Consider the following 27,913-nt stretch of genomic DNA (forward strand, 5'->3'; position numbering starts at 1 on the left):
ATTGGTCTGGCAGAAAGCTCGAATTCTTCTCCCCGCATGCGAAAGGCATAGGAATGAACCCTCTTTCTCGGGTTCCTTCGTTTGAAATAATCACACATTCTCTGCCATGGCTGTCACTGAAAAGGGACCATTTCTACGCCCAATCACCCATGTATGTTTAATCATGACGCGCTCAAGTGACATACTGACATAACAACGCCCAGCCACAAAGTCGTGACACCGATGGAATCTTTCCACTGGATGGAAAGGATCTGGCCTCGGTCACAGATGAGGCTCTGGCAACTCTTATTACAACTGCTCCTATTATCCATCAGCTAGATGGAACAACTGTTGTTCGGCTTTCAGAGAAGTTGATAATGAAGGGTGGTGGAAGTGTCCTGGCCAGTGAAGCGAAAATGCTCAGTCTCATTGCTTCTAGAGCTAGCATCCAAATCCCGCGAGTCCATCGGTCATTTCAGGTGGAAGATGATACGCAATATTTCGGTACATCTGGGTATATTGTGATGGATTCCATCCAAGGCCTACCTCTAGATGAATGCTGGAACGGCCTATCACTCGATACCAAAGGGGAAATCGCCACGCAAGTTGCAGAAATTAGCAAAGAGATGCAGTCTATTGAGCTTCCGCAACCCGGCCCTATTAGTGGAGGGCCATGCCGGGGTTGGTTCTTTACAGATTATAGCGCAGGGACTTTTATGGACACGGCTGAAATGGAAGCATGGTTTAACCACAAGCTCGATATCTGCAAGATAGTCCGTCAAGCTCCAGAAGACATGCCGCCATTCCATTTTTCCAAATTTGTTGTTACGCACCAGGATATCAGTCCTCGAAACCTGATCTTAGATCAGGATAAACAAGTGTGGTTGATTGACTGGGCATACTCTGGCGCATATCCTCCCGCTTTTGAAAGGGCTGCGTTGTTAACTCAGCCGTCTTTCACTGATTTCAATGAAATGGTGTTATCCCTTATTCCACGTTATCCCGAGGAGAAAGTGCAACTTGACGCTATTGCATATGGATTAACCACTGCGGCATTGGCCTAAGACTGCCTTTGCCTGTCCCCTTTAACTTCCAGCACAATATCCCGGAACACTGGAAGGTCTCATCACACAGTTGCTCTTTGAAAAGCTATGCTCCTCGACATTGGCTTGAATGGCTTGGACCAGCTATGACTACTAGTTCTGGTCGGGTTCGGGGTACAGACTTGCTCATCAGGAGCTTGCTCACCGGCCAATCAAGTCTAGAAGAGCATGAATCCTGGAAGAAACACCGCACTGCCTTTGTGGAAGTGCCCGACCCGTCAATGAAAGGGGAAGATCAAGTTAACAGCGTCAGTGGATATTATTGAACACTTTCTCAATGCCCAATTCCTTTTTCTTGCTTTTATTTTCCCACCAGAGCATCAACTGCTTTACTGAGCGTATAAAACCTATCAATGGATATATAGATCTCCATACGAAATACGAAGAAAACACTAGCATCCTGTGCCACATCTTTGGCAATATATCACTAGTGCGATTGCCACTCGTCTGATGAACAGGATTCTACATACAACCTCTGCGGGGCGAGCTTTCTAGGCTAAAACACTAAAGTGCCGAATCCCTGACATCCCGCATTCCTGCCACCTCTGATTGATAGTTCTCTATGCCATTTATATCGACAGAATGCATTTAGCTAAAGTAAAAGATTGAGATTGACTATTCACAGCTCCATAGATACATGAGTAAATTCTCGGAGTATATTTGGAAGGGGTTTGCCACTCCCATTGGAATATTTGATAGTCTCGACACAAGTCCTCAAATTCCACTATGATCCTCCACTCATTGGGCATCGATGATACCGCGTTGACTGGGACAAGGATGGGTGCAAGCAGACATATAGATCCATTGTGAGAAGAAGGAGAACGCAGAATTCTGCTGGAATGGTGGGCGAAGGGAATGACATGGCTTGTTATCAAATTAACTGCACAGGTAAGAATCCATACTCGAACCACAAAAACACCAGCAGCATCTTGTCTATTACAGCAAGACTCGAGGTTTAAATAACCGGTGGAACTTCCCATCTTGTTTCCAGCACTCTCGGACTCCCGGATTATTAGAGCCTAGGCTTCAATTTTCCATACGGTGCGGCAAATCTTCTCCTCTTGCCTCTCTTAGTGTCATTCCGTTGCCCATGAAGCGAAATCTATTCACTGATCTATATTCGATGTCAAAATCCTCCGTCCTAAAACTTTCGAGAATTTCTGACGTGAATTCTTTGCATTAGCAAACATAAGGTTTTCTTATTTCACAGTTAGGGGTTCATCTTGCCATACCTCTAAACTGAAGCCGGCTTCCAGCGTACAGAGCGGTAACGCGCCCGTCTGACTTACCATTCTTGTACCAACTTCGGCATGACCCAGACCACACCATACCCTTGAGAAATTCTTGTGAATACGTGTTATAGTCATCCAGAGCTTCCTGTTTCACACAAATTGACCTATGTATGACAACGTCAGCAGATTTTACGATCACACAACCAGACTCCGAAACATACTTGATATCTTCCGTTGCCATCTTCCGACACCACTTCAATATCCATTTCGCCACGCAGAATATGTTCTCTAGGAGAGAGCCATGACCCACTGCTGGCCGTGAGTAATCTTCCCTTTACTGGCGAGGGGACGCTTACCGGGACTATTGGGACCATTGAAGATGAAATAGTTTGGAGTGTTGGCCGCTGCGATCCCAAAATATGCTTCTGGCGAGTCACTCCATGCGAGATCGAGTTGATGTCCATTCCGCCCTTGCACGGTCCATGAGGGGCGGTAACTAACATCAAATCCAGTTGCGCAGACGATGATGTCGAACTCGGTGTGCTCATGGGTTGTTTGAATCCCAGTTTCTGTAATTTTGACTATTGGGTTGACATTGACCCTCGCATTCTTCTCACGCAGAGCCTCGAGATACCCATCGCCGGGTGTTGCGCGTCGGCATCCAAGCTCATAGTGTGGAATCAGCTTGTCGCAGAGCTCTTGATCATTCCCAAGCCGCTCTCGCATCGATGCATGTGCCTGCGCAAGAGCAGCTTTTTGAGCTGTCGAATCCTTGAAGAAGATGTTGAAGAAGTTGTCTTCACTATATTTGTGTTACTACGATGGGAAAGAATCATTATGCAGCTGCCGGAAGTGTTGACGTACCTGCGCTCAATCTCCTTACGAAGCTTAATGAGCGAGGCAGGGTTATCACAGAACCCCTTCTTTTCTTCTTCGGTAAATGCAAAATTGGTTCCGTCTTTTGTAAGCTCAGCCGCATGGTTAGAAAATATCCATGTAGGGGAACGGATGTAGTTGGTCAACTGAGCCGCGGTCTTCTGCAGCTGTGGGAACACTTGGATAGCGGAAGCGCCGTTGCCAATCACCGCGACTTTCTTGCCTGCCACATCGATAGAAGTGTTCCTGGGCCACTTTTGTTAGACCAATGAGGTATACCGACACGAAGGCAGAGAGACACACCAATTTGCAGTATGAACAAGCTCCCCTTTGAAATCATGAAGACCCTCGATACCAGGCCACTTCCAGTTACTAGTATGATTAGTCTTATGAAACTTCAATGGTTGCTTTGTTCATACTTCATGAAGCCCGACCCGTCGATCAATATGTTACATTCGTCTTCTTTTTCTTCGCCATCTTGTCGAATCTTGAGGCGCCACTTACTCGAAGGCTGGTCCCAGGTCGCTTGGACTACTTTCGATTGAAGTTGGACATGTTCAGCTAGACCATACTTATCTGATGTTCTCTTTATATAGGACCAGATCTCGGGGCCTGAAGCGTAAAATGTAGACCAGTCCGGGTTGGGCTCAAAAGGGAAGGTGTAGATATGGGCAGGAACATCGCACTAAGCTCTCGAACGTCAGTTAATAAGGCTGTTGAATATATCATCGAATAACGCACCGCAACTCCAGGATATCTATTCTCCAGCCATGTTCCACCAACGTCTTCATTCTTGTCATAGATGGTCAAATCGATAAAGCCTTCAAGAGCCTTATTGTATTTAACCTCATATGCTGTCATCAGACCGGAGTACCCGGCCCCGACACACACAATGCGTATGCGTCGAGGTTTGTATGCGGGCTCTTGCAATAAAGGAACCCAATTCTTCGCATCGTGTAAAGGATTCAACGCCGACTTGGACGCCTCTAGAGAGCGTTGATTAACTTCAGGCACCATGTTAGACTCTATGGCGAGCTTTCACTGGGACTTGGGGTTAGCTTTAGTTGAAAGTGTAGGAGAGAAAAAAGAGTAAAATGCAGAGTTGGGACGGAAAATGGCGGAAAATGGCGGGAAATGGCTCACGTAGCCGTATTTGGCGTTAAACAGGCAATGGTATTACGCCTGACTATGTTTATACTGGAAGGAACAGGGTATCCGAGCGTAACCGGATCAATATAGTTGGGTGGCAATAGGCTGGCCCCACAGATACATGGCAGGGGCGGCGATGTCTGTTCCGCGGGCGGCACGGGCCGGGATGGAGCCAATATCACCACTAGCGTTATCGGCCTGGACGCGTGATTGGTCCGGAATAAAGGTAGTGGGTTGCCGTCCAAGGGTGCCGGGCGGGGAATATGCGGGGTTCGGATGTGGTGGCATAGTATAGCAAAATACACCGTTATTTTTATGAGATATTTATCCGGGCGATCGATGCATGCTCTGGCCAGCCATTTACCCCACCACGACAGTCCGGCCGAGAAGGGACGCTAATGTACATACACGTACTTGCCTTTTTTTTATTGGTAATACCAATACTAAGAATTGTTACTAATCAGATTCTAGTATACAGCTCATTGCATTTTCTATATTTATTTTGTTGTATGGATTCGAAAGAATACTATACGTATTACTGGTGGTATGTATATAGTAGCGTCCCTTCTCGGCCGGGCTGTCGTGGTAGGGTAGGGCGGGGAATATGCGGGGTTCGCGGCATAGTATAGTAGAATGCGCCGTTATTTTTGCGAGATATTTATCTATTAGTCCCTTAAATAGGTGGATATGCATGACATCTGGCTATAAGGATAGGTTTCTATTAGTCTATTATGCAGGTAGGCGGATATGCCCGTAGCTAGCCGGGCGATCCATGCATGCTGTGGCCAGCTATTTAGGGCGGGGAATACGCGGGGTTCGGATGTGGCAGCATAGTATAGCAGAATGCAACGTTATTTATATGAGATATTTCTCTATTGGTCCCTTAAATAGGTAGATATGCATGACCTTGTATGAGGAATTTTGATCTAGAGGGACAGGCAATTATTGCGCGGTCAAGCGAGCACTAGGGCTAGTGAATATGCGGGAAAATCCATATAGAGCAATCATAATATGCGTGATATGTACAGGCTTGACGACAGTTAGTATCACAAGACCCTTCACGATATCACCGAGGTAGTATTGGCGGTACGGCTCGAGGGCCTGGATGTGGGAGTCGGCGATATTCCCGGTACGTGATCATCGTAATAGCGAGGCCAGTCGGGATAGTAGAGACGATTGGTCGAGGGTGCAAGCGATGGCGAAGTCTGGAGTCGCGGAAGGGACACCTTCTGAGTAAGGCAGACTGCTCATTCAGAACAAGGCAATGGATCAAATATGCCTATATAATCGTATGAGAACCCCAGATAGACTCCTTATTAAGATTCAAGTTCCTGATCTCCCTCCTACATCGCTATACTGCTATATCCTCTGTACAAGGTGCAATCTTTTCGACTACAGACCCAGGCTAAACTATTATACCACTGAGAAGCCGTTCCTTACCTTGGGTTTTTCTCATTCAAAGCCATGTTGCAGAAACAAGAAGCAGTAACGCAGCCACGCCTAGAGCGTCTCGAGAAAATGCTCGGTGATCCTCTCTTCGAGAGCATACTCTGGGGCCACGAGTACGACCTAGGTGGACTAAACAACAGTCTGCGTGTTAAGATCGAGTCCGGGCAGTTCAAGAGGATTGTGTTCTATGGGATGGGATGCTCCTCGGTGGTGTCCGACATTGTCAAGGGCTTCTTTCTGACGGAGCGCATCCCGATACACGTCCAGGTTGTCAACGACTACGACAGCGACTGGTTTATCGACAGAGACACCTTGAAAGACGATTCCACGCTGACAATCATCGTCTGCTATAGCGGCTGGTCGGTCGAGCCGTGCCTGTTCTTCGAGACCATGCGAAAGATGACAGGAAACAGAAACCTGATTGTTCTATCTGGAGGCGGGAAGATTGCCTCTCTGTGCAAGGAGCAGGGCACCTCGTTGGTCCAGTATAAGCTAAGACATGCCGACCGGGAATACCCGCTCTATCACGTTCAGCAGTTCTTCTCGATATTCCTCGATCTCTTCCACAAGCTGAAGATCACAAAGTCCTCATACCAATCCGAGCTTGAGGACTCGGTCAAGTTCCTGAAAGCCGAGTTCCACGAGGAAACCCTCAAGCGAGCAGAGGCCATTGCCGAGAAGCTGAGGGGTAGCCGGATCGTCCTGCTGAGCACGGCGGACTGGTACATCACCCTCCTCAAGCAGACAACCATGTTTTTCAACGAAATCGCCATGGTTCCGACTCACAGAAACCTCCTGCACGAATTCTCCCACACCGAAGTGGCTGCCTATTCCGACCCGGCCAACAAGCAAGCCATCGTCACCTTCTGCGACTCCAATGCCGACGACTACACGAGGAGTAAGATCCAGACCCTGGAAGGGCTGTTCGGTAGAAAGGAAGTCCCTCAGAACCGTAACATCGAGTTTGTCAATATCGACATTAACCAGGACAATTTCTTCAAAAAGTTCTTCTTTACGCACTTTTTTACAATTTATATTGCGTATTACCTAGGGAAATACTCCGACGTGGAGGGGAGAGACTTGATCTCGATCGCCGCGAAGAACCCTTGGTGGAGCCAGCGCTCGATCGAGCTGTTCCCCAAGTGTATCGATATCCCTTCGGTTCTCGAGTCCTAGAAGGCTGGTGACAACCTACACGAGCCAGCAGGATTGCAGGTGAATGGATGCTAAACCGTTTCTCTCTTTTCAACAAAGGGAAATGCTATTTGCGCTGTTCTCTCTCTTCAACAAGGGGAAATGCTAGGATATTCTAGTTATGTTACATTACGATTATTCTGAAATGAGTCCATATTCAAGATTCTATTGTCCTAACCCGGGCTGTTTATTAGGAGATGCTCTCCTGTGCGACCTCGAGTAAAATTCGCCCACTGATCGCCACTGTAATAGCAAATCATATAGGATCACTTGGCCCGATTTGGAACATGAAGCATTGAAGATACTCTGACACGAGATGTATTGTCTATTTGCCAACATTTGTTACATGATGCGCCTTTGAAATATATACTTTAGATGCAGGAATAAGTCCATGAGCCATGCCGCAAAGACAAGCATAGTCATGACTGTTGCCACCCAGGCTATGGCGTTGGATTCCAGCTCCTCGCCAATGCGAATCGTGGCAATTGTGAAGCCAACATTGGGGAAGATAATGGCCCACCAAGAAAGTGTGAAATTCATCTGTGGCTGCGACATACTATTGCCGTATTTGGGAATCATAATGGGCAACTGAGCGACCAGCGCAATCGCGAAAAGCCAGAATGTGAAGAGCCAAAGGAATATGCCTATCCACAATGCCACGACGTTCAGGGTTTCTGAAGCAGTAGGGTGCTTCGCGAAGTATCCGTATTCGTTGGGGATCGCCTTGGCGCACCCAATGAGAGCCACAATGGTGTATCCTGATGAACCTACTGATATGAAGAGTCCGGGTCTCTGGTTTGCCGGGCCGAAACCATTGATAAGCATGTTGCCCACGAAGAGCGGAAGAAACAACATGCACAACATCCACCCAAGACCCTGAAAAGCAATGCCGGCAACGATGATGGCCATTCGTTGTGAGAAAGGCTGATATGCTGCGATAGACGACGCGACAGTGCCGGTCAGCATGGCATTATAAATCATCAGAAACATTGGTGGACTCATGGTGCCAGGCTCGAGGGGGGCAAACGACAAACATGACGACGAAGATGACGATATTATACGCCAGGGTGATAGCAGCATAGGTCCAGAAGAGGACCCGGACAGCGACGATGAGCCAAGAACCGGCGTGAGGAACACCGAAACGCTGCATGCATATGATGATGGTCGCCATCGAGAGCCATAGAGAGCCTGTGAAGTAGGCTTCCGGGGGGTTGGTGAGGGATTTGCGTAAGTTGGAAGGTCTCTGTACGAACCGACAGATAATGGCTATGGTGAAGAGGACGAACAGAACTAGGTTGAGGATGAAGACTACGACACCGGCGGTCTGCAGCCCGCGAAATTGATGGGGGGTTTCGGACAGGAGAATGGCCACGCCACCGGTAGACTGAGTGCAGGTGAAGTTAGCCCATGTGAAGCGATTGAGCAGTCGAACCTCCTTAGCGGCGCTTTCGTCTTTGGGTTCCGCATTGTCAGGTCGAGCGGCGTTCCTCGTTGAGGCTTCATGCTGCTCTTCGTCTGGCATAACGACTCCGTAGGGACTAAAGGTAGGGTCTCAACTGTGCGGAAATGGCTGATTTCCGAAGAATGAAAAGAAACGAGGTGCGACGTTGCAGATGGCCGGGGGTAGAAAAAGCTCGCGAGGGGTAGCTATGCAGGGAAGCGTACTCCGTACCTAAGCGAGAATCTAATGGCGGGTGGCACTACAGGGATGCCCCGAATTCCTACGCGGGCGCCCGGCACAATTAGCCTAGTTTTCTGCCACGACTCCAAATTCCTACGCGGACGCCAGAATAGGATACATATCAAAAATATTAAAGCATTTGGGCTTATTTTATTCCCATATTCTTTCAGATTTTAGAACCCCCTATACTATAACATAGTAACTTGATATATAGAACTTTTAAGGGCGTCAAAGGTGAAACTGGTGTGCACATTCATCGTCTTGCGAATCAATCTGGCACGATAGAGAGGTTTTGTGCCAATAAGGTTGTTCAATAACCGGTTACGATACCCGCCCCTTTACTTATACATGCCGCTACATCTTACATTCGAAATTTGTTCTCACAAGACGTCTTACAAGACGTTATGAAGATGTATCCAGAGAAATATGATTGCAAGACGTTGATTTCGTTAGTTGTCGTCGAGCATGAGCATTTGACGATCTAAAACTTCCAAGGCAGTCACTCAGATGACCCAGGATTGCGTGTGGGCTTTCCTTTTCCCTCCCCAGCAGAACTATTCAACCAACTCAAGTATGATTGCCAAAAAACAGAGAATATCGATGTCACAATCGATCGAGACTGGGGTTTGATATATGAAAAGTTGAATGCCGTCACCAAAGGCCAATATAGAAAGCTTCTGGGAATACTTATAGATGCTGTATTCTTCACTCTTTCAATTGCACCCCAAAGCCCCTCCCCGGCGAGGAGTCCATGGAACGCAAAAAAACAGACATTGAATATCGGGGTGTAAAGGGTTTGATTGGCAGCTACCTTCGCCCCCAAAGACAGAGAGGATGAGCTGTAATTGAACCGCCGCCCTAAGAACAGGAACCATTCGTGACTGGGAATTGCGATAACAAGGCCGATGATGACACTCCGCAGCGAGCGATGATAGTCGAAATCATCGTCTCCTATCATTTGTGCTGAAAAATCACCAAGACAGAATATCAGCGGTGTAAGGCACAGTTGGGTAATATATGGTCGTCGGCTTTGAGAGTGTGAAAACCAATCAAATAGTGATGCAATGGGTCTCTGAGGTTTTCGGGACATCGGCCTCGGAGTTGTATCACGAGGAACAGCATCTTGTTTTGTTCGGAAATTTGTGGCTTGAGTGTGGTGACAGTTCACTGGGATACGACTCGGTAGCCTGAGACGCAACCGAGTGAGCATGACTTCGTGTCGAAGATAAGGATGGGAACAGGCGAGAAGAATCAAATCAGTCGGATGGGACTTATTACTTTATGGGGACCGCAACTCGAATTTCCGACATACCAAAAAAAGGCGGTACTCTCAATGTCCGAAAAGACATAAGGGGTGGAGTTGATTGCGAAGGTGTATAGCGCTTAGGGGTCAGTTTGAACAGAAATCATACCAGGGGGACCCATCTGACCTCTCGCTTTACTCCCATGGTCAGTGCTTATGTTTACGTCCCTGGGTTTTGCTTATAGGAACGCGGTATGGTTTTGAAATGTATGGTATATTTGGTTAGATCATCCCGTTTCGGAATGAAATATATGGTGTTAATAGATGGCCCATGACTACGAAACCGTTGTATCTACTGGTATATAGGTTTTAAAACCATAATAGTAATAAAACTACTGGCAGGTTCTATGACTATTGGTAGGTTTTAAAACCACTAGTAGGTATCAAAACTACTGGTAAGTATTAAAACCATAACGGCTCTAAATTCTTCGCAACTATTTTTAGATCGATCTCAATGAAGACTGCCCCAATTTTAGAACTAAAACCGAAAATGGCCTAAGCCTTTAGAGACGTCGTCCCCTACACTATTTAGATGCAAACAAAACAAACTAGAAATTTCATAGAAAGGTAACGCATGATTGGTTCACCATTACTCCTACTTAGGACGGGCAGTTGCCTTCGTAATTTAATATTTGGCTGGATTAAATGATAATTTCTGCTGTATGGCCAAACTATATTTAATGGCTTTGGACGAGAAAGACATATTCCGTATTCAACCTCGCACTTCCAGAGCGACGAATTCCGTTAATACTGTATGGCGTAAAGACAAGACATTTAGAGCTTTATAGAAGGTGGATATGTACTTTTACCTGCCTGACGCATAAGTATAAAGTACTATAGTGCATAGTCAAAGAGTCAGAAACATACACAGGAGTCTGTTGATGAGACACCATTTCCCAACCTTCCGGTACTTCTTTTTTCATACAACGGCGCCATATGCTGGAGCAAAGAGCATTGAACACCGCTTTATCTTCTCCGTCTCCCACCTCTCGTTCAGCAGTTACCCTGTACACAATCAGTGCACATGTTCCATTGCTGTCGACGGGAAGCACTCGAGCATCAGTTATAGTGTATTTTTTCCACGGTTGAAAAGCGTCGCCGGACAGAGCGGATCGGAGAGTTTCGTCTGCAAGCATCATCCCGCCTGGGAAGAGCATCACGCAGTCCCTTGCGAGCAATGGGATGAGAGCGACTCCGGACTGGCAAAGTGCATTCCATGCGCTGGCCTCGCAATTATGAATTTCGGTGGTATCCATGGTGATCGGTAGAAGAATTGCAAAGAATGATAAGGTGAATCCAAGCTCAAAGCCGATGCCTGTGAGCAGTGAAGCTTATTAATCAGCAATACGACCTCGGAAGGTACCTACCTAGGTAGGTACCTAGGTAGGTATATGCCTTGATCTACCCGAAAAATATCTTGGCTTGATTCAGAACACGATTTCAATCACCCCCGCCGAGATGGTTTGTCTAAATCCCCATGGAACCATCAGGTCGGCCATACCAAAAGCAGCACGGGTCAGCGTAACTTGTTTGGAAGCGAAAGTTCAAAATATTATTAAATATTGATATATATGTCATTAATCAAAAATTTGGGAAATCTCGCACGTCCCGAGGCCAGTGCGGGGTAAACGGAGCTCGTAATCATATGACCCACCAATTAAATTTAGTTAAAGAGCAACAAATAGTGACTATTCGATAGAAACTCGCGATACAGTACTATCTCCCGTGCAAAGCTGTCAATATTTCTGCTGACCTAGGGATCTCGCAGGGGAGGTCACGTGACCTCCAACACCTGAACTTATTTTGGAAGTCGGCTAGACCAATTATCAGCAAAAAAGTCCAAGACTGTGAGTGTATTATGGTATCGTGGATTTCAACATCATGCCCGATTATATTCGCAAACAGGGCTAGACTATTCGTCAACTCGCGCAGCAGAAGATATCCCCGTTGTTGACTACTTAGTACCGACTTAGGCAGACAGCCCTACTTCGATGGTGTTCTACCTGGGGTGTGAACAGTGCATTAGCCGGACACTGTTTCAAATTCCCGTGCTCGTGAGCTATCAAGCCCATCCCAAACCATGAGCACCGACCTCCTACACCAAGTCCAGTCGCAGCATCTCTAAGCTCTTCGATTACGAGGCGACGGGACGTCTCCACTATTCGAGACAAGTGATCCAAACTGGCCCAAGCTGGGCTTTGAGATGGATGAATCCCCTTGCTCTTTCCCCTATGAAGTTGATGTCTCCCTACGGTTTCATTTAGGTAGCTCTACAGCAGACAAGAGTTCAAGCATTGCCAAAATAGGGTATCAGATTATATGCTATACCGCCTAGCAATACGCTGCTAACTTCCAAACCCACCATTTTAAATCGGGGGCTGGCCTCATTAGAACATAGATGAATTCAGTCCAATCTATGAACCTTTAAAGTACGTACCTTGCATCATTCACGAGCCCCCACTTCCCATTCTCCAATCAAAACCGCCTTGTAGGTATCAGTCCCACTAAACATCGTCCGCGGGCATGCCAAGCTAGTAGTCAACAAACCTCCTTCTCCAGGGCTCGTATAGGGGACCACAGTATACAGAGAGACGTACCTGCTTTGTCTTGCGGTTTAGCCACGTGCAGTTACCAAGAGTATTAATCCAAACGTGGTGTGGAGCTTCTAAGGTTTAAATATTGGACCCTTGAATTTTTGACACGAAACTTTGTTGAGATAATCGTCAAAGGTCCAGTCCACGCTTGATGTTATGTATGCTCCTTGAATTTCGGCAGGTTTAACATGTCCTATTTTTCCTTCCCTGATGTATCGATACTATAACATTAAAACTCTTCGGTGATGGCCGGGATGAGCAAAGTGCATATGTAGGGAGTGAGGTTCGAGAAAATGGCGTCTTTGCTTCCAAAGCCTGTGAGGGTGATTCCCAAGGTCTCTAACCCTGGAGTTCTCGATGAATTTCATTTTTTTGTTTGCTGGAAATACACCCGTGGGCCCGCGGACATGACCCGTTTCTATATGTAGCAACCGCCTTGGCATGGCTTGGTGAAATGCTTAGCACTTGCTTTCGAATCCCGCAGGGTTCCCAAGCTTAAATAGCTGCCCAGGTGAGCATATTGCTGCTCTTTATAAATTACGTTCACACTCATTTTACTGTTAAATCTTCTGTCTGTAAAGTGTTGGTATTAGTTCACGCCAGTTCCTATCACTCAACGGTTTCCTAGCTCGAGAAATCAATGTTCGCCCTAGGCCCTTTTCTGGGATACGATCAAAGTATATGGATCGGAGGTTGATCACAGTGATCATCAACGTCGTCAAACTCAATGATTGCGGTGAACTAATATAGAAACCTTGTCCTGTTTTGACATATGTACTCCGTACTCCGTAGTTAGGAGAAATCGACTAATTTCGGTGAAATATAAACCTTAATAGGTGTCTTGTCCACTTCTATGATCACATCTACCCTCGTGTTGGCGACTTGTCCATTTACTTCATCATTGAAGGGGATTTCAAGGTTAAATAGGGGTGACGATAATTTATATCAAGTATCCGTGAACTATATAAATGGTCCATAACCCCCAATTCAATTCAAAACAGCAAAGCAAAATCAACACTCGCAAACAGAGTTAATCTCTTGGGAATTACAGTCACCATGCATCTCAATTCATTCGTTGCCCTCAATGCGCTTGCTGGCGCAGCTGTGGCATCTCCGGCTCCCGCTCTGCACCCCAGGCAGACCGACCTCGGGACCTTCATCCAGACTGAGAAATCAATTGCCCTTCAGGGAGTTCTCAACAACTTCGGCCCCAATGGCAACCTCTCTCGGGGGGCAGCACCTGGTGTCGCTATCGCCGGAAATTCTGAGATAAACCCTCCTTGTATGTTTTACTTCGTATTTCAACACGCAAAGAACGTGTAACGGAGACTGATATCTCCTAATTCCAGACATCTACACCTGGACCCGTGATACCGCCTTGACTGTGATGTCCCTTATCCACGAGTTCCTCGCAGGAAACTCGTCCCTCGAGGAGCTCATCCAGCAATACGTCACCACGTCGGCTAAGATGCAGACCGTCAATAACCTGTCGGGCGACCTGTCAGACGGCGCTGGCCTCGGTGAGCCTAAATACAATATCAACGTCACTGCTTTCAACGAGCCTTGGGGCCGCCCGCAGCCCGATGGCCCTGCCCTGCGTGCATCGGCCCTCATCGCGTACGGCAACCATCTGCTTGCTAAAGGCCAGCAGGCTAAGGTGTCGGAAAACATCTGGCCTATTGTCAGCAACGACCTGGCATACGTCGGCCAGTACTGGAACCAGTCGGGCTTCGACCTGTGGGAGGAGGTTAATGGCACCTCTTTCTTCACCACCGCCGTCCAGCACAAGGCCCTTGTTGAGGGTAAAGCCTTTGCGACCGCCCTTGGTAAGTCCTGCACCGCTTGCACCGTGGCACCGCAAATCCTGTGTCATCTCCAGGACTTCTGGAACGGCACGACACTGATCTCGAACTCGCCTACCAACGGTCGCAGCGGTATTGACGTCAACTCCGTTCTCGCCTCCATCAACACCTTCGACCCTGCCGCTGCATGTGACGATCTCACCTTCCAGCCTTGCTCCGCCCGTGCCTTGGCCAACCACAAGAAACTCATTGACGGATTCCGTTCTATCTACGGCATCAACAAGGGCAGAACCACTGGCAAGGCAGCCGCTGTGGGCAGATATACCGAAGACATTTTCATGGGCGGCAACCCTTGGTACGTATTACGGCCTGGATATACCATCATTTGGAATTTTGATTAGCTAACATTAAACAGGTACCTGGCCACCCTTGCGGCCGCTGAGCAGCTTTACGATGCCCTATACCAGTGGGACGGACAGGGTGCCATCACTATCACCACTCTCTCCCTGCCATTCTTCCGCGACCTCGTGGCCAATGTCCACACTGGCGTCTACCCCAAGTCATCTCCAGCTTACAAGTCTATCACTGACGCTGTGAGAGCCTACGCGGACGGTTTCATCGCAGTCGTGCAAGAGTACACCCCTGCCAATGGCGGCCTGTCGGAAGAATATGAGCGCGACACCGGCGTCCAAAAATCTGCTCCCGATCTCACCTGGTCTTACGCTTCCTTCTTGACTGCCATTGCTAGACGCAACGGTTCCGTGCCACCGTCCTGGGGGTCTTCTTCCGCACTTGCGCTTCCCCAAAAGTGCGGTCCCACCACTGTCCAGGGCACCTATGCGGCTGCCACGCCTTCTTCGTGGTAAACTACTATACCGAGGGGGCTGATATTTCCAGGGTAGATTAAGAGATGTAGGAAGAGCGGTACTGAAAGGGATGCAAAGTCATCGGTGATGAAATTGGATATTATGTAGACTAGGCTAGAATATAGATGTGCAGCTGCTGACCGATATATTTTCAGGAAGTGATGCACTCCATAGATGTGAAAGGATAAAAGTACTGGAGATTTAAGTACAGTAAATCTATATTATTGAGAGTTTAACCATGAAGTATTCGACTGCCGAGTATCGCGTGACATTGTATTCCGATGCAATATTTGACAGTAATTGGGGTTGGCGGGTTGGACCTCGGAAGACTGGCGACCGGCCAATCACGGAAACCACGTGGAACAACAATCCCCGAAAGTTAATTGGAGAATTGAAATTCGATAAACAAATTGACAGTTCAGTAGCATCACATCTGTACAGTAACTGTACTTACCTACGCGGTAAGGATCAGTTGCAATCGGGTATCTCCACACGTCGAGTACGAGAGGTTGAAGTGACCCGTGGATGCACTACCCCACAAAAAAGAGGTTCCGATCAACCATGAAGAACTTCATCGGAGCCATCTTGGTGACAGTAGCTGTTACAGCTACGGCGACTAGCGCATCTGCTCCTGCACCGGTCCCAACTGGATCGAGCTATGCATCTGGTTTTGACATGACCAAGAGCTGGGCCAATCTCAGCCCCTATAAGGACGCAGATAGCTTTGGCGTCCCGAGTGGTGTGCCGCAAGGGTGTGAACTGTCTCAGGTGCATGTTCTTCACCGCCATGCGCAGCGATTCCCCACGGATTATCCGTTGGACGGCGAGGGAATGACCGACTTCGCAGCCAAGCTGACCAATTACAGCAAAGCTAACCCAGACAAGACCGTGGCTGTGGGTCCTTTGAAGTTCCTGAATAACTGGGACTATGTTCTTGGCGAGGACACACTTATGGAGAATGGTGCTGCAACTGAGGCTGCATCCGGTGCCAACTTTTGGATCAAGTACGGAAGACTGTTGTACCGTGCTGGACGTGAGAATGTAGCTGCTTGGAGCCCATCTCTTAACATTTACCCCAACGGCACAGACCGCCCGACACCGGTGTTTCGCACTACCTCCCAGGAACGTATTCTGGAAAGCGCACGTTGGTGGCTCAGTGAGTGGAACTATCATGTCACCGATCAGTCCTGGATAACCAACTAACCTCTTTGACTAGGCGGTTTCTTTGGCAACAGTGGAGCCAACAGCTCTTATGACCAGTATGATCTTGTCGTGATCCCTGAGCAGGCTGATTTCAACAACACTCTCGCTTCTTACGAAACGTGCACGTTTGATTATACTGAAGGGTGAGCGAAAAGTCCTCCGACAAAGAATGTGTAATCATGAAACCGTACTAACAAAAAGCCACAGCGACAACGCTGCTAAGATCTTTATTCCTCGATACACAAAGGATGCTCGCACCCGTCTGTCCTCCTACTTCCCTCCCGACTTCAACCTGACCGCCATGGACGTTCTTGCTATGCAGAACCTCTGTGTCTACGAGTACACCAGCCTTGGTGGCTCATCATTCTGCTCTCTTTTCACCGAGCAAGAATGGAAGGACTACGAATACAACATTGATGTGCAGTACTATGGAGACTACGCCTATGGCTCGCCGAGCGGTCGCGCCCAGGGAATCGGCTACGTTCTAGAGCTCGCCGCTCGCCTCGAGCAAAAGCTCATCACCTCAAGCGATACAAGCATCAACTACACCTACACCAATAACGAAGCCCAGTTTCCATTTGGCCAGCCCTTCTACATGGACATGTCTCACGATGATATCATCTTGTCCGTGATCAACGCCCTTGGTCTCGACTACTTCAGGTACGGTCCTAAGGGTTTGCCCGTGGACATTGACCATGCGCCTGAGCGCAACTTCTCTCTCAGCCAGATGACACCCTTTGGTGCACGATTCGTGTCTGAGATCTGGACTTGCCCTCACGACGTGTCATTCGATTACTTGGATCCTGTTCTCTACACCAACCCTATCATCAAGTCGACTGCCAAGACCACGGAGTACATTCGTTTTGTGCTCAACAATTCTCCTCTCCCGCAAGATGGACTTATCGGTTGTGAGGATTCCAGCAATGGTTTCTGCCAGCTCGATAAGTTCTTGCGTGGCGTGCCCACTCTGAAGGACAAGGCACAGTTCCAGAAGGCATGCTTTGGTAACTATACAACCGGAAGCCAGGTCGGGGATGGTGCTCCTGAATCTTAGACCGAACTAAGAGGGCGATCTGTACATATGCACATAAGTCCATCTTTATATGCCCTGTACATATATCATTTACTATACCAGATAAGAGTAATAAGCCTTGTAAATATCACAGTTAAGCTCATAACTTGAGAAAATACAGTATTTCGGATGGGTTTTCGTTGCATGATGAACATGCATATACGAGCCCTTTGCAGGGTAATCGCTTTAATCATTCATGTCAGGCATGAACACAGTCTCCCTAGGCAATAAATAGATACCCGGTGGAGTGCTATCTTCATTAACATTTATGCTGATCCAAATTCGCCCAAAGCTAAGCTTGCGCTGGCTGAGTCTCCTTCATTTTTTGCTTATGAGTTTGGCGGTTCCTACCGTGGTATTTACCTCCACGGCTCACCATACCCTAAGCGTCGGAAACGGTTGGGTGGCCAGTCTGTGGTGGAAGAATGGTAACGCCCTAGAGGACAGACAGCATATATATTCAGTTCGCTGCTGGCATAGAAGGATGGGCCTTCAGATTCCCCACGCGCCTAACGGATCCGAGCCAGAGTTCCCTCGCAACTCTTGTAACTTTTTCACGCGTTTGACGAGGGTACCCACACAAATTGGCCCAATAAGCGTACAAATAGATATCGCCCAGATGATAACCAAATAGATCTCAGATATCTCACCAGAGGACCCGCTTGCGAAGAGGCCTTGGCTTTGTGAGAGTGAAGCGATGAGATATCCAACCTCTCCTCTTGCAACCATGGCCAATCCGAGAATCGATGAAGGGTATAACGACTTCGGCTTCGGAGGGAATGTCACCGCTGAACTTCGTCGTGAGGTTGTTGCTTGAGGTTCATCTTGAGACTCAGGCTGACTGGCTGGTTTCTCACTAGGCGAAGACCCATGATTCTTGGTCATTTGGTTTTGGGTGTTTGATTGGCTATTCGAGACGCCTGCGGAATCCTCGGATGATTGAATGGGGGTTTCAACTGCGGTCTGTTGCTTTCCTTTCTGTAATTTATCGGTTCTCTTAGACACGCAGAAGAGGGGAATGCGAGAAAATGGTCTTTTCAGTCCACTTGCGAAGCTCGAGAGGGGACGCAAGGAGAAGCGGACGAGCCAAATACCAGTAATCAATTTTGCGAACATCATCAGAAGGGCATAAATGACGCCGCGCCAAACTACATTTCCCTTAAACATCTCGGTGATAGGAATTGCAAACCCAATCGATGCCTATTCTTTACGTTAGTGAAGTGAGGACGGATATGAGACGAGACACTCACGAAAAACAGCGGTGTCAGAATTCGAACGACTGGCTGTTTATAATATTTCTCATAAACCTTTCCCCCTGTTGGTGATTCATCACACCGTGTACTTGTAGAAGCTGCATCTGAAGTCTGGCACTGTCCGCTCAGGGAAGGGGTGCCGTTGTCTTGGGCTCCGGGGTTTGAAGAATTAGGGTCCTTGCGAGGAGTGTCCGGAGGAACAGTGCCAGGTAGTATCTTCAACTCTGCGATCATGCCATCAAACCATGTAACAATAACACCCGCAAGGTAAGCCGCAAATAGACTTGACGTGCCTGCATAAGTCGCACCGGCAACAATTCCCACCAGAAAGGCTGTCTGGTATAAAAATGCAAACTGCATGCTTCCCATGAAATTAGGGATTTTCGGCTTAGCAGAGATAACTCTCTTGAAAACCGGCCTGATGAAGCATGCGCATAGAAGGTAAAGACCCACGGCAAGACCAATAGAAACGAAGACTGGTCGGATAACTGTCACCGCAGTAAAGGACGACCCGCCAAGATTTGAAATGATTTGGACCATAACGAGACCGACGACATCATCTATCATTGCAGCATTAGTAGTAACTGTACCCAGGCGCGTAGAGATCAGATTTGTTGTCGATAGGATCGTAAAGGTAGTGCCAAGGCTCGTTGCGCTTAGAGCGGCACCTGCAGCAAAAGCTTGCAATGAGGTTGCTCCGACTAACTCCTTAAGAATGAAGGACAAGCCCATCGGCGCTCCAATTCCAGTGATCGCAACGCAGAGAGAAACCATCAAGTTTGCTCTCACGGACTTGATCGATGTTGATAGACCGCCTGATCGAACGTAAGCAGGGAGCACAATTTAGAACTTGAAAAGAATATGAAACTACTTACCCTCATATACTAACATAATCAGTCCCAGATATCCCAATTGCTGGATAACAGTTTCTGTCTCGCGATCTAGCCATTTTGCTCCAGGGGTACCCCAAAGAATACCGATGAAGAGCTGCCCAATGAGCCCACAGTATAAAAGTTTGTCAAGGCAAACATTCACGAGATTCAAAACCACAAGAAACCCAGTCTGGTTGAGTACGGTTGCTATTGGTGGTTCATGATAGGCAAATGCCGCATCTGAGCCATCCCCAGCCATTGCACCTTGAACGGAAGACTGTTTGATTTGGGGAGTATTTTTAGGAAGCCCTCGGTAGATAAAGAAGAGGCAGAGGCGGGTGTGATTGAGAAAGTGGGCGCGGACCGGCGGAAATAAAAGAATTCGACGGCGGACAAGATGGAACGAGGCAAGTCTTGGCAGAGTCATTGGGAGGGTTCTGACGCTGGGCTAAGAGACTTGGCAGAGGTGGCGGCGCCCAGCGGAAGTGAAAGATATGGGAGGTAAGTCTTGGCAGTCATTGGGGGTTTTCCGACGCTACCTGGTCTGTTAAACTGGAAAACGTTCCAAGCATGCTTCAAAATAAGAGATGCGTGGTGGCGGTATTTTCTGGATGCAGGATGGGGAGGCTGACAGGCATCTTTGTTGTGCTTGATATGGTTGATAACGATGGGTGTGAGAATGGAATCAGGCTCTTGTATCTCAGACAGCTTCCGAATTCTAGATTCGTAATAGGGGCATTGTCTTATGAGGAATATTCGAAGGTCTATCTTTGTCTGCAATCTAAAACCGTTATATTGAAATCACCAAAAAATAGGTGCGAGGGTAGACCTCGTTTTTCTTGCAATTTACCTTAAAACCGACCATTCCCTTAAGCCCGTTCGTAGCACCGAGAGCCTGACTGTCAGACCTGCCAGACACCAGACACCCTTGCCATGCACCTGTGTTTAGCTCTCAGCGTGAATGCAAGATGGGAACGGCACCTTTCGTTCTGCGGAGATCGTGCTAAGTCCGAGTTGGCCAATCACAGCGTAGAACGGCACCGTCGAGTTCCCGCCTAGGTAGAATTCTATAACGAAGTATACAAAAGGCCATCAAATGAAAAAACAGAATATATATATCCTAGATTGATACGCTCTTTTTTTATTTCCTTGCCTCCCACACTCCATTTTCATCACTATCAAGTCCGCAAAATGCCTTTCTATAACACCTACCCGGGCTTCCTTTATCGGCAGTTCCTGGTCTGCCCTTCTAAGGCCCCGTCCACCACTTCCCTTCGCGGGAAGGCGGGTATCGTGACGGGCTCCAACACTGGACTGGGTTATCAAGCCTCAGCCCAGTTTCTCGGGCTCGGACTATCCCATCTGATTTTGGCCGTCCGCAGCATCTCTAAGGGCGAAGCTGCCCGAGAATCCCTTCTCGCTTCACTCTCCGCTTCGAGCAAACCCTCCATGGTCGAGGTCTGGGAATTGGACATGGGCAGCTACCCCAGTATTATCGAGTTTGTCGACCGCCTTAAGCGCTCCGAGATCCTGATTGACTTTGCTCTTCTCAACGCCGGTGTTGCCAACTTCAACTTCACCGTCAACCAACTCACCTCCCACGAGTCAAGTATCCAAATCAATTGGCTAAGCACAGCTCTCCTAACTCTGCTATTGCTGCCTGAACTCGACCGTCAAGCTGCCAATAACCTCAATCGCACTCGCCCGGTGATTTCCATCGTCGGAAGTGAAACAGCCGCCTGGGCCAAGTTTCCCGAAGCCCAGGTGGCTACCAAGCAGGGATTCCCACTCATCGACGTATTGGACGACAAGAGTCACTTCGACATGGGCGATCGGTACTATACTTCCAAGCTGCTCTATCAGCTCTTCTTCCTCGAGTTGCTCGGCAGACGGTCCAGTGCCAAGCGCGCCACGGGCACCATTCTCAACTTGGTCAACCCCGGTTTTTGCTATGGCTCTGAGTTGCATCGCACAGCTGAGGGTGCCTTTGGTAAGGTACTTGGTGGCATGAAGAGAGCCATTGGTCGCTCTGTCTCTATGGGTGCGCGTACACTGGTTCACTCATCGGTGCTGGCCGGTGAACCTTCCAATGGCAAGTACCTGAGTGACAACAAGCCGGCTCCATTTGCAGGATATGGAGACAGTGATTCTGGTAGAATAATACAGACTCAGATGTGGCAGGAGACATTGTCCGAGTTGGGCCCGGTGGTGGATATTGACAAGCTGCTGTCGGAGATTTAATTAATTCTCAGGATGATTTTTTTTCTCGTTCAATTTTGGTGTCTTGTTTCTTGGTTCTTGCCCTGTTTTTGCCATGGCTGAGGCTGGTATTGAAGTTGTGACATTTGTGACATTCTCCAATATTTGTTGTGTTTCCCTAGGTCGTCTTCTGTAGTTTTCAATGAGAAAGATTGAACCTGGTCAACATCCCAAACAATGGCCTCAGGGATCGACCCATGGTGGATTCCACGGTTGCTGACTAACAATAAGGTTCCTCCCGATATTGAGCCTTGGTTAACCTGCTTAGGTCCCACCTAACCACCTGCTGCATATCCCGACCACGGAGGAAATCTGACTAGGTACGTACTTGATTACAGCATCGCCAGCATCATGACTTCACCCTCAGTCCATGCGATCGAGCCATCCCAACTATTACATTATCTGCCCACGTATCGGGTGCTGATCTGCCTGCGTTGCAACTACGCGATTCAGCCTGGTGCAGTCGCTCGCCATCTCAAAGAAATCCATCATCTTCACCATTTATCCCGCCGACCTTTTGTTGACTACGCCTCGGGATTTAAACTAAGCCAGACCAGTGATGTCGTCTTGCCCGATGAAACCCAGTTTCCAGTGCCTTTACTGCCTGTCCAAAATGGGCTAGCGTGCTCGTTTGCAGGCTGCGCCCATCTTTGTGTCACCGCCAAGCGCATGAAGCAGCACTGGATGTCCGTACACCACATCTCTGCCTCAGGTCTTGGAGATTTTTGGGACCCAGTACCGCTGCAGACATTTTTCGGGGAAATGCTCTCCACTACTTTACTAACCCCGCGTTGTTGATTTCGTCGTCGTCTGACAAATCAGGTGGACCGACGAACACGGTAAGTAGATCAATAGCCATACCCATCATCGTTCCTTGCTGATTATCCCTCCTGACTTTGACAACCCCGGCTTCAAGCGAGAATCGAAAATCGAGCCCTTACCAAATGTTGATCACAAGCGACGCAGGCCTACTAGACCATTATCGGAACTACACCTACAAAACCCTCTCATGCGGCCCCGAGACAGACGATGCGTTTCAAATCATTGTCCCACAGCTAGCCCACCAGTTTCCCTTCTTACTCCATGGCATCCTATCCTGTTCCTCGCTCCACCTTGCTTCTATCGACCCCAAAAATCGACCGTATTATACGATTCGGTCAATACAACACGCAGATCAAGCGGCTCCTGCATTCCGATGGGCAACTATAAATGTGGATAGCAATAACAGTCAGGCGGTGCTAGCTTTCGCATTTTTCCTCGTCGTCTACACGCTAGGCTCCGAGTCGAACGACCAACCGTTGTTTCTGAGCAAAGATATTAGCCGAGGAGAAGATGCGCCTTCCTTGGAATGGATTGAGATCCTCCGTAATGGCTGCTCCATGCTATGCCCCTTCTGGACGGAACTCACCACTAGTCCATTGGCACCTTTCACGGCACTTTGGCGGGATGATCTCGGCGTCCCTACTAATCCAAACGACCCACTACTAATTACACTACTCTCCGTCATTCCGGAATATAAATCCGAATCGACTGACCACTATATATACCGCGATTCCGCGGTCAAATTGGCACGGGCCTTTGCATTTATTGAGCGTTTTGGCTCACCGCCAACTATATGGGATGTTCTAAATTCATGGCCAATGCGCGTTTCACCCGAGTATCTGGCCCTATTGAAACATAACAACCCAGGCGCTTTGCTGCTGTTGGCCCACTATGCTATCCTTCTAAAGCCACTTCGGGAAGAGTGGTTTCTAAAAGGTCGAGTCATGGAATTGATAGATAAAATCGCGCAACGATTAAAAGGCAATTGCTCGCCCCAGATTTGGGAAGTGTTTTCTGTGATGCAGCGGGAACACTTTGCGAGTGATGCTATATAATTTAAGCGCTTTGATTTTGTTCATTAGATAGTCATGACAGGTACAAATACCTAGTACTCCCCCGCAGCCCTATCTATCAAGGGCAATAAACCTTAGTGAGGCAATCCATTATTATAGCTGAACAGACCCTTGGGATCCCACTTCTTCTTCAGATTTAATAACCGAGGCAGCTTTTCAGCACCATACATAGCATTTAGTCCCTCGGTGCCATGGGCATAGCTGACGTAGATGTGCAGATCATCAAATCCGCTGGTAGCGTTGAAGGCCTTAACCGCGGAAAGGCCAAAGTCGTCTACCTTATCGCCGATGGAGCTATCGGTAAAGCTAAATGTAAACATTCTAGACAGGCGTTAGATGTGTACCTAGATTCACATGGACATACGAATAGGGGGAGAAGGCTTACTCATGAGCACTGATTTGGCGATGGGGATAGGCAGTGGAGTCACCTGCAATAGCAGTGACGGCCTGGATGGGAAAGAACTCCACCTGCCAGGCACTTCCCGAGGCAGAGGGATAGTCATTCCAAAATTGGACGAGCTTGTCGAAGAAATTGATGTGTGTCGTTGCGTCAATTGAGCGTACGCCAGCGGCCCACATATCGTGCTTTTGGCCCTTGGCGCAAAATTCTGTGACGAGTCCAAACCCGGCAGCTTCGTTGATTGCATCCCAGTTGATCATGGAGATGTTGCGTTGAATATAGGTCAGGTCGAGAAAGGGGGCAATTAGATTGAGCCCTTCTTGCTTGGAACCGGGGTAGACGGCATTGAAGAGGATAACGGGCTAAATGGAATGGGTCAGATGGGCAATCGTGTTTTCCTTGGTTGAAAGAGGACATACTCCTACGGAAGGGTAATTCATGGCCAAAGCATACAAGGACAGATCGGCCGGCAAGGTTATATAACTGGCCAGAATGTTGAAAAAGGTTTCGTTGAGGCTGGCAGGAAACATGAAGTCGGCGTGGAATACATTGCCGTCGTTCGTCAGGTCGTAAACTTCATATGTGGCCGAGGTGACGATGCCATAGTTGAACCCAGCACCACGAAGGCCCCAGAAGAGGTCTTCGTTATGCGAAGCGGAGACGGTGATGAGATCGCCAGTAGGGGTGACGAGCTGGACCGATTTCAAAGCATCGAGAATGAGGCCGTGAAGGCCTTGGTATCTACCAACACCACCTCCAAGGGTAGCACCCACCATCCCCACGCAAGGGCAGGAGCCAATTTCTGTTCGAATGGCATTAGAGAAGATGGTAAACACACCGTATGGGGTGAATCCTTACGAATCTCTTTTCCTGCTTTGAAGAGAGGTCCAACCACTTGGGAGAATTTAGCAGAGCCACCGATGGTCATAGTGTTCTGATTTGTATCGATAGCGACACTATTGAACATGCCCAGGTCAATCTTGAGACCATCTTGAAGAGCCCCGAAAGAGGTACTGTATCCATGGCCTCCACCACTGGCCAAAAAGGGGACATTATGATTGGAAGAATATTTGACCTGCGATATTATACGGTCAAATGGGAGAGGCAACATTTAGAGAGACAAAACGTACCACCGCCTGCAAATCAGCAACGGAGGCAGGCTTAATGGCCAGAGAGAAGGTGGGTTCCTCCCAAGCGGTCCATCGCTGGACGGTGTTGGTCCAATTGGCATCGCTAGGATAATAAACCTCTGTGGATGAGGAAAGGGTGGAGAGAAGAGTAGAGATATCAGAGGCGGCTACTCGAGAGAAGAGAACTCCAAGGAGAAAGAGCAGGGGAGATATAGCCATGGTTCCTTGCACATGCATGTCGACCAGCAGGAGTTGGGTCCCAAATCTGTTCCGGTCTCTTTATTCCGTGTCCAGTCTGGTTTTTATAACTCACAGGATGGTCGTTGAGCTGACCGCTCTACCTACAGTATAACCTATTTATAACGATACCGGATAAATCGATAACCCGGTTATAACGATAGCAATCCGGTGCACGAATTAATCTGCCACATAAAAATCGTTAAAACCTCTTTACTACGAATATCGCACATTCACCTTTCTTACACACAAAAAATCGTTCCAAGGCCCCAAATTTATATCGAGGGCTTAGTCAGCTACCTTGGCCAATTAAAATGCCTTACCGATCTCTCCTCCTCCCCGGTCGTGAACCCACTATATTTACTTTCTCAACCCACATAGGTAGGTAGTTAACGAGCTTATGTAAGATAGTATTGATACTACCTACAACATAGGTAGGAAGATATTGATCCATGGATACTATTGTACTTAGTAAGCTTTTTGAGGAGGTTGATAAGGATGAAATAGTGGTTGAACAGCCCCGGGCTGTATACCATAAGGCTATTCAGGCTTTTAAACCCCTTTAGTTATATGAAGAGCAGCAGGATCAGGGTGAAATCTAGTTAATTACTACTCTATATAGACATAAGAGGTTAATTGAAGCAAAGAGAATAGGAGGGCAGAAGCAGAGAGATATAAGGAGCATTTTTTAGGGCCAAATTTGTATATAAACCAGAAATATATATTTAATATATTGCACCTTGACTTAACGATTACCTGGGTATAACGATGTTTTTGCCGTGTCTAAATTGTATCGTTATAGAAAGGGTTTGCTGTACAAAGTACAGGCATCAAGGCTGGCTGATCTTTAACTTGATTAGAATGAAGATTGGACCTCCCCACTCTGCAAGACCCGCCTTCGAACAGCAAAATATCGATCATTTCCACAAAGGTAATTGACTGGCACTCTTGGTAGTTCTAACGAAGCAACGATCGCAGAACCCAAGGTCAGGGATTGTGATCAGCAAGTAAGTATACTCCGTACAGATACGATCAACGCTACACAGCCCCAAATATCATAATGGAGTTTCTCGCTTGGTCCCTGCAACTCGGGCTTATATGCGACCTGAACTCCTGAGCTGGTTTTGCCTGAGATCTCTTCACTCCGTACTCTGCACACAGTTGTTTCGCCCTTTCCACACCTAGTCGTGACCATGGTGACAGACGACCGCACCTGCTACTACCCCTTAGGGACAGAGGCCCCAGATAATGTACCATGCGGCTCCGAAGAAAACACCTCGTGCTGTCGCCCCGGAGATATCTGTCTAGACAATGGCCTCTGTATAAGTGTAGGGCAACAGCCATACAGTTTATGGCGAGGAGCATGCACAAACAAAGAATGGACCGGGTGCACACCGCATTGCAGTAAGCTAAATCTCCCCGATATCCCCTTCGAAGCAGCGACCGGTGACGAACCCCGACTAATAATGCAATTAGAATACTCGTCACCAGAAGGAGGCGCCCTCCTTAGTATCATCTACTCCTGGGGCTCAACCTCTCAATACTGCTGCGGTGCACCAAAAGTGGTTGACTCTGAAGATGGCGGCGCTGAAGTTGGCTGTTTCAATGACTCTGATAATGGCGCCGAAACCTTTGAGCTCGAAAGTGCCAACGTCGTCTACGGACGTGCTCTCCTCTCAAACATCTCGACCACAGCACCTACCGAGACCCAGGCACCGTCCGAGACCCAATCATCGTCCCCTACCGACATAAGCAGCGGTTTAGGCGGCTCCCAGACGTGTCATAACGCTGCTATTGGTGCCGGTGTCGGCGTTCCGCTCGGCGTTTTAGCGCTACTCCTTTTGATTTGGGCCATGCTCGAGCGAAAATGGAAGTCTGAACTTAGACAAAGTATGTCTAACGTCGCATCAACTAGTTCGGTAGCCGCAGGGACGTCTTTAGGCAATACTTCTCCAGGCGCTAATGAGGTTTCTGGAATTTCAAGAAAACTGAACCAAGTGTCTGAGTTAGAGGATGGTGGCCGTCCAGAACTTAGTGGTGATACTCGATACGGACATTGAAAAAAGCTTTGGGGATCCATTAGGTATAGATATAGCTCTTATGTATATTGACTTAATAATTATAATAGAGAACTACAATAGGTCGTCAAGGACAGAGGCCGCATACGCGGCGGGTTATTCTTGTATTTGATCAATTGGTTCTAAATCGTTTGCCGTCCGAAAGATCACCCAAAAGCGTGATAAGTTCAGAGATCACCGCACTTTTCGGCTACTCTTTGCTCTTCTTTGGACAAGCTCCACATTACTCGTTCCCCCCAAATTACCGAATCTTCTCAGATCACTCAGTGCTGTTGGCTGAAGGGTG

The 27,913-nt window shown here is 48.0% G+C and overlaps 13 protein-coding genes across 13 annotated transcripts; 7 read left to right on the forward strand and 6 right to left on the reverse strand.

The window, feature by feature from the left end:
• Positions 1 to 106: 106 nt before the first annotated feature.
• On the forward strand, positions 107 to 1,043 carry N7519_004112 (Aminoglycoside phosphotransferase; the record flags this gene model as incomplete). Its single annotated transcript, XM_057290888.1, has 2 exons — positions 107 to 151; positions 204 to 1,043. 2 exons carry the CDS (start codon positions 107 to 109, stop codon positions 1,041 to 1,043), a joined length of 885 nt encoding a protein of 294 aa, XP_057152090.1.
• Positions 1,044 to 2,108: 1,065 nt separating this feature from the next.
• Positions 2,109 to 4,207, reverse strand: N7519_004113 (flavin-containing monooxygenase; the record flags this gene model as incomplete). Its single annotated transcript, XM_057290889.1, has 8 exons — positions 2,109 to 2,242; positions 2,315 to 2,478; positions 2,536 to 2,623; positions 2,671 to 3,116; positions 3,179 to 3,436; positions 3,494 to 3,562; positions 3,610 to 3,875; positions 3,932 to 4,207. The coding sequence occupies 8 exons, from the start codon at positions 4,205 to 4,207 to the stop codon at positions 2,109 to 2,111; spliced, it is 1,701 nt and encodes a 566-aa protein (XP_057152091.1).
• A 213-nt stretch (positions 4,208 to 4,420) lies between these two features.
• On the reverse strand, positions 4,421 to 4,627 carry N7519_004114 (uncharacterized protein; the record flags this gene model as incomplete). The annotated part of the gene is made up of 1 exon (XM_057290890.1): positions 4,421 to 4,627. One exon carries the CDS (start codon positions 4,625 to 4,627, stop codon positions 4,421 to 4,423), a length of 207 nt encoding a protein of 68 aa, XP_057152092.1.
• Positions 4,628 to 5,803: 1,176 nt separating this feature from the next.
• On the forward strand, positions 5,804 to 6,964 carry N7519_004115 (uncharacterized protein; the record flags this gene model as incomplete). Its single annotated transcript, XM_057290891.1, has 1 exon — positions 5,804 to 6,964. One exon carries the CDS (start codon positions 5,804 to 5,806, stop codon positions 6,962 to 6,964), a length of 1,161 nt encoding a protein of 386 aa, XP_057152093.1.
• A 360-nt stretch (positions 6,965 to 7,324) lies between these two features.
• N7519_004116 (tellurite-resistance/dicarboxylate transporter family protein) lies at positions 7,325 to 8,504 on the reverse strand (the record flags this gene model as incomplete). The annotated part of the gene is made up of 2 exons (XM_057290892.1): positions 7,325 to 7,906; positions 8,010 to 8,504. 2 exons carry the CDS (start codon positions 8,502 to 8,504, stop codon positions 7,325 to 7,327), a joined length of 1,077 nt encoding a protein of 358 aa, XP_057152094.1.
• Positions 8,505 to 10,771: 2,267 nt separating this feature from the next.
• N7519_004117 (uncharacterized protein) lies at positions 10,772 to 11,222 on the reverse strand (the record flags this gene model as incomplete). Its single annotated transcript, XM_057290893.1, has 2 exons — positions 10,772 to 10,800; positions 10,892 to 11,222. 2 exons carry the CDS (start codon positions 11,220 to 11,222, stop codon positions 10,772 to 10,774), a joined length of 360 nt encoding a protein of 119 aa, XP_057152095.1.
• A 2,394-nt stretch (positions 11,223 to 13,616) lies between these two features.
• Positions 13,617 to 15,228, forward strand: N7519_004118 (glycoside hydrolase family 15 protein; the record flags this gene model as incomplete). The annotated part of the gene is made up of 3 exons (XM_057290894.1): positions 13,617 to 13,842; positions 13,910 to 14,717; positions 14,778 to 15,228. The coding sequence occupies 3 exons, from the start codon at positions 13,617 to 13,619 to the stop codon at positions 15,226 to 15,228; spliced, it is 1,485 nt and encodes a 494-aa protein (XP_057152096.1).
• Positions 15,229 to 15,789: 561 nt separating this feature from the next.
• Positions 15,790 to 17,485, forward strand: N7519_004119 (histidine phosphatase family protein; the record flags this gene model as incomplete). The annotated part of the gene is made up of 3 exons (XM_057290895.1): positions 15,790 to 16,384; positions 16,445 to 16,574; positions 16,639 to 17,485. 3 exons carry the CDS (start codon positions 15,790 to 15,792, stop codon positions 17,483 to 17,485), a joined length of 1,572 nt encoding a protein of 523 aa, XP_057152097.1.
• A 510-nt stretch (positions 17,486 to 17,995) lies between these two features.
• Positions 17,996 to 19,887, reverse strand: N7519_004120 (cation:proton antiporter; the record flags this gene model as incomplete). Its single annotated transcript, XM_057290896.1, has 3 exons — positions 17,996 to 18,703; positions 18,754 to 19,571; positions 19,632 to 19,887. 3 exons carry the CDS (start codon positions 19,885 to 19,887, stop codon positions 17,996 to 17,998), a joined length of 1,782 nt encoding a protein of 593 aa, XP_057152098.1.
• A 932-nt stretch (positions 19,888 to 20,819) lies between these two features.
• Positions 20,820 to 21,869, forward strand: N7519_004121 (uncharacterized protein; the record flags this gene model as incomplete). Its single annotated transcript, XM_057290897.1, has 1 exon — positions 20,820 to 21,869. One exon carries the CDS (start codon positions 20,820 to 20,822, stop codon positions 21,867 to 21,869), a length of 1,050 nt encoding a protein of 349 aa, XP_057152099.1.
• A 369-nt stretch (positions 21,870 to 22,238) lies between these two features.
• On the forward strand, positions 22,239 to 23,764 carry N7519_004122 (transcriptional regulator family TF; the record flags this gene model as incomplete). Its single annotated transcript, XM_057290898.1, has 3 exons — positions 22,239 to 22,573; positions 22,600 to 22,726; positions 22,808 to 23,764. The coding sequence occupies 3 exons, from the start codon at positions 22,239 to 22,241 to the stop codon at positions 23,762 to 23,764; spliced, it is 1,419 nt and encodes a 472-aa protein (XP_057152100.1).
• A 92-nt stretch (positions 23,765 to 23,856) lies between these two features.
• N7519_004123 (FAD-binding oxidoreductase) lies at positions 23,857 to 25,549 on the reverse strand (the record flags this gene model as incomplete). Its single annotated transcript, XM_057290899.1, has 5 exons — positions 23,857 to 24,103; positions 24,168 to 24,544; positions 24,602 to 24,984; positions 25,041 to 25,257; positions 25,313 to 25,549. The coding sequence occupies 5 exons, from the start codon at positions 25,547 to 25,549 to the stop codon at positions 23,857 to 23,859; spliced, it is 1,461 nt and encodes a 486-aa protein (XP_057152101.1).
• A 1,193-nt stretch (positions 25,550 to 26,742) lies between these two features.
• On the forward strand, positions 26,743 to 27,609 carry N7519_004124 (uncharacterized protein; the record flags this gene model as incomplete). The annotated part of the gene is made up of 1 exon (XM_057290900.1): positions 26,743 to 27,609. The coding sequence occupies one exon, from the start codon at positions 26,743 to 26,745 to the stop codon at positions 27,607 to 27,609; it is 867 nt and encodes a 288-aa protein (XP_057152102.1).
• Between the last annotated feature and the right edge of the window lie 304 nt (positions 27,610 to 27,913).

Source organism: Penicillium mononematosum (assembly GCF_028829835.1).
Source record: "Penicillium mononematosum strain IBT 11891 chromosome Unknown utg000002l:1.0-8112719.0:1.0-8118358.0, whole genome shotgun sequence".
Classification (NCBI taxonomy): domain Eukaryota; kingdom Fungi; phylum Ascomycota; class Eurotiomycetes; order Eurotiales; family Aspergillaceae; genus Penicillium; species Penicillium mononematosum.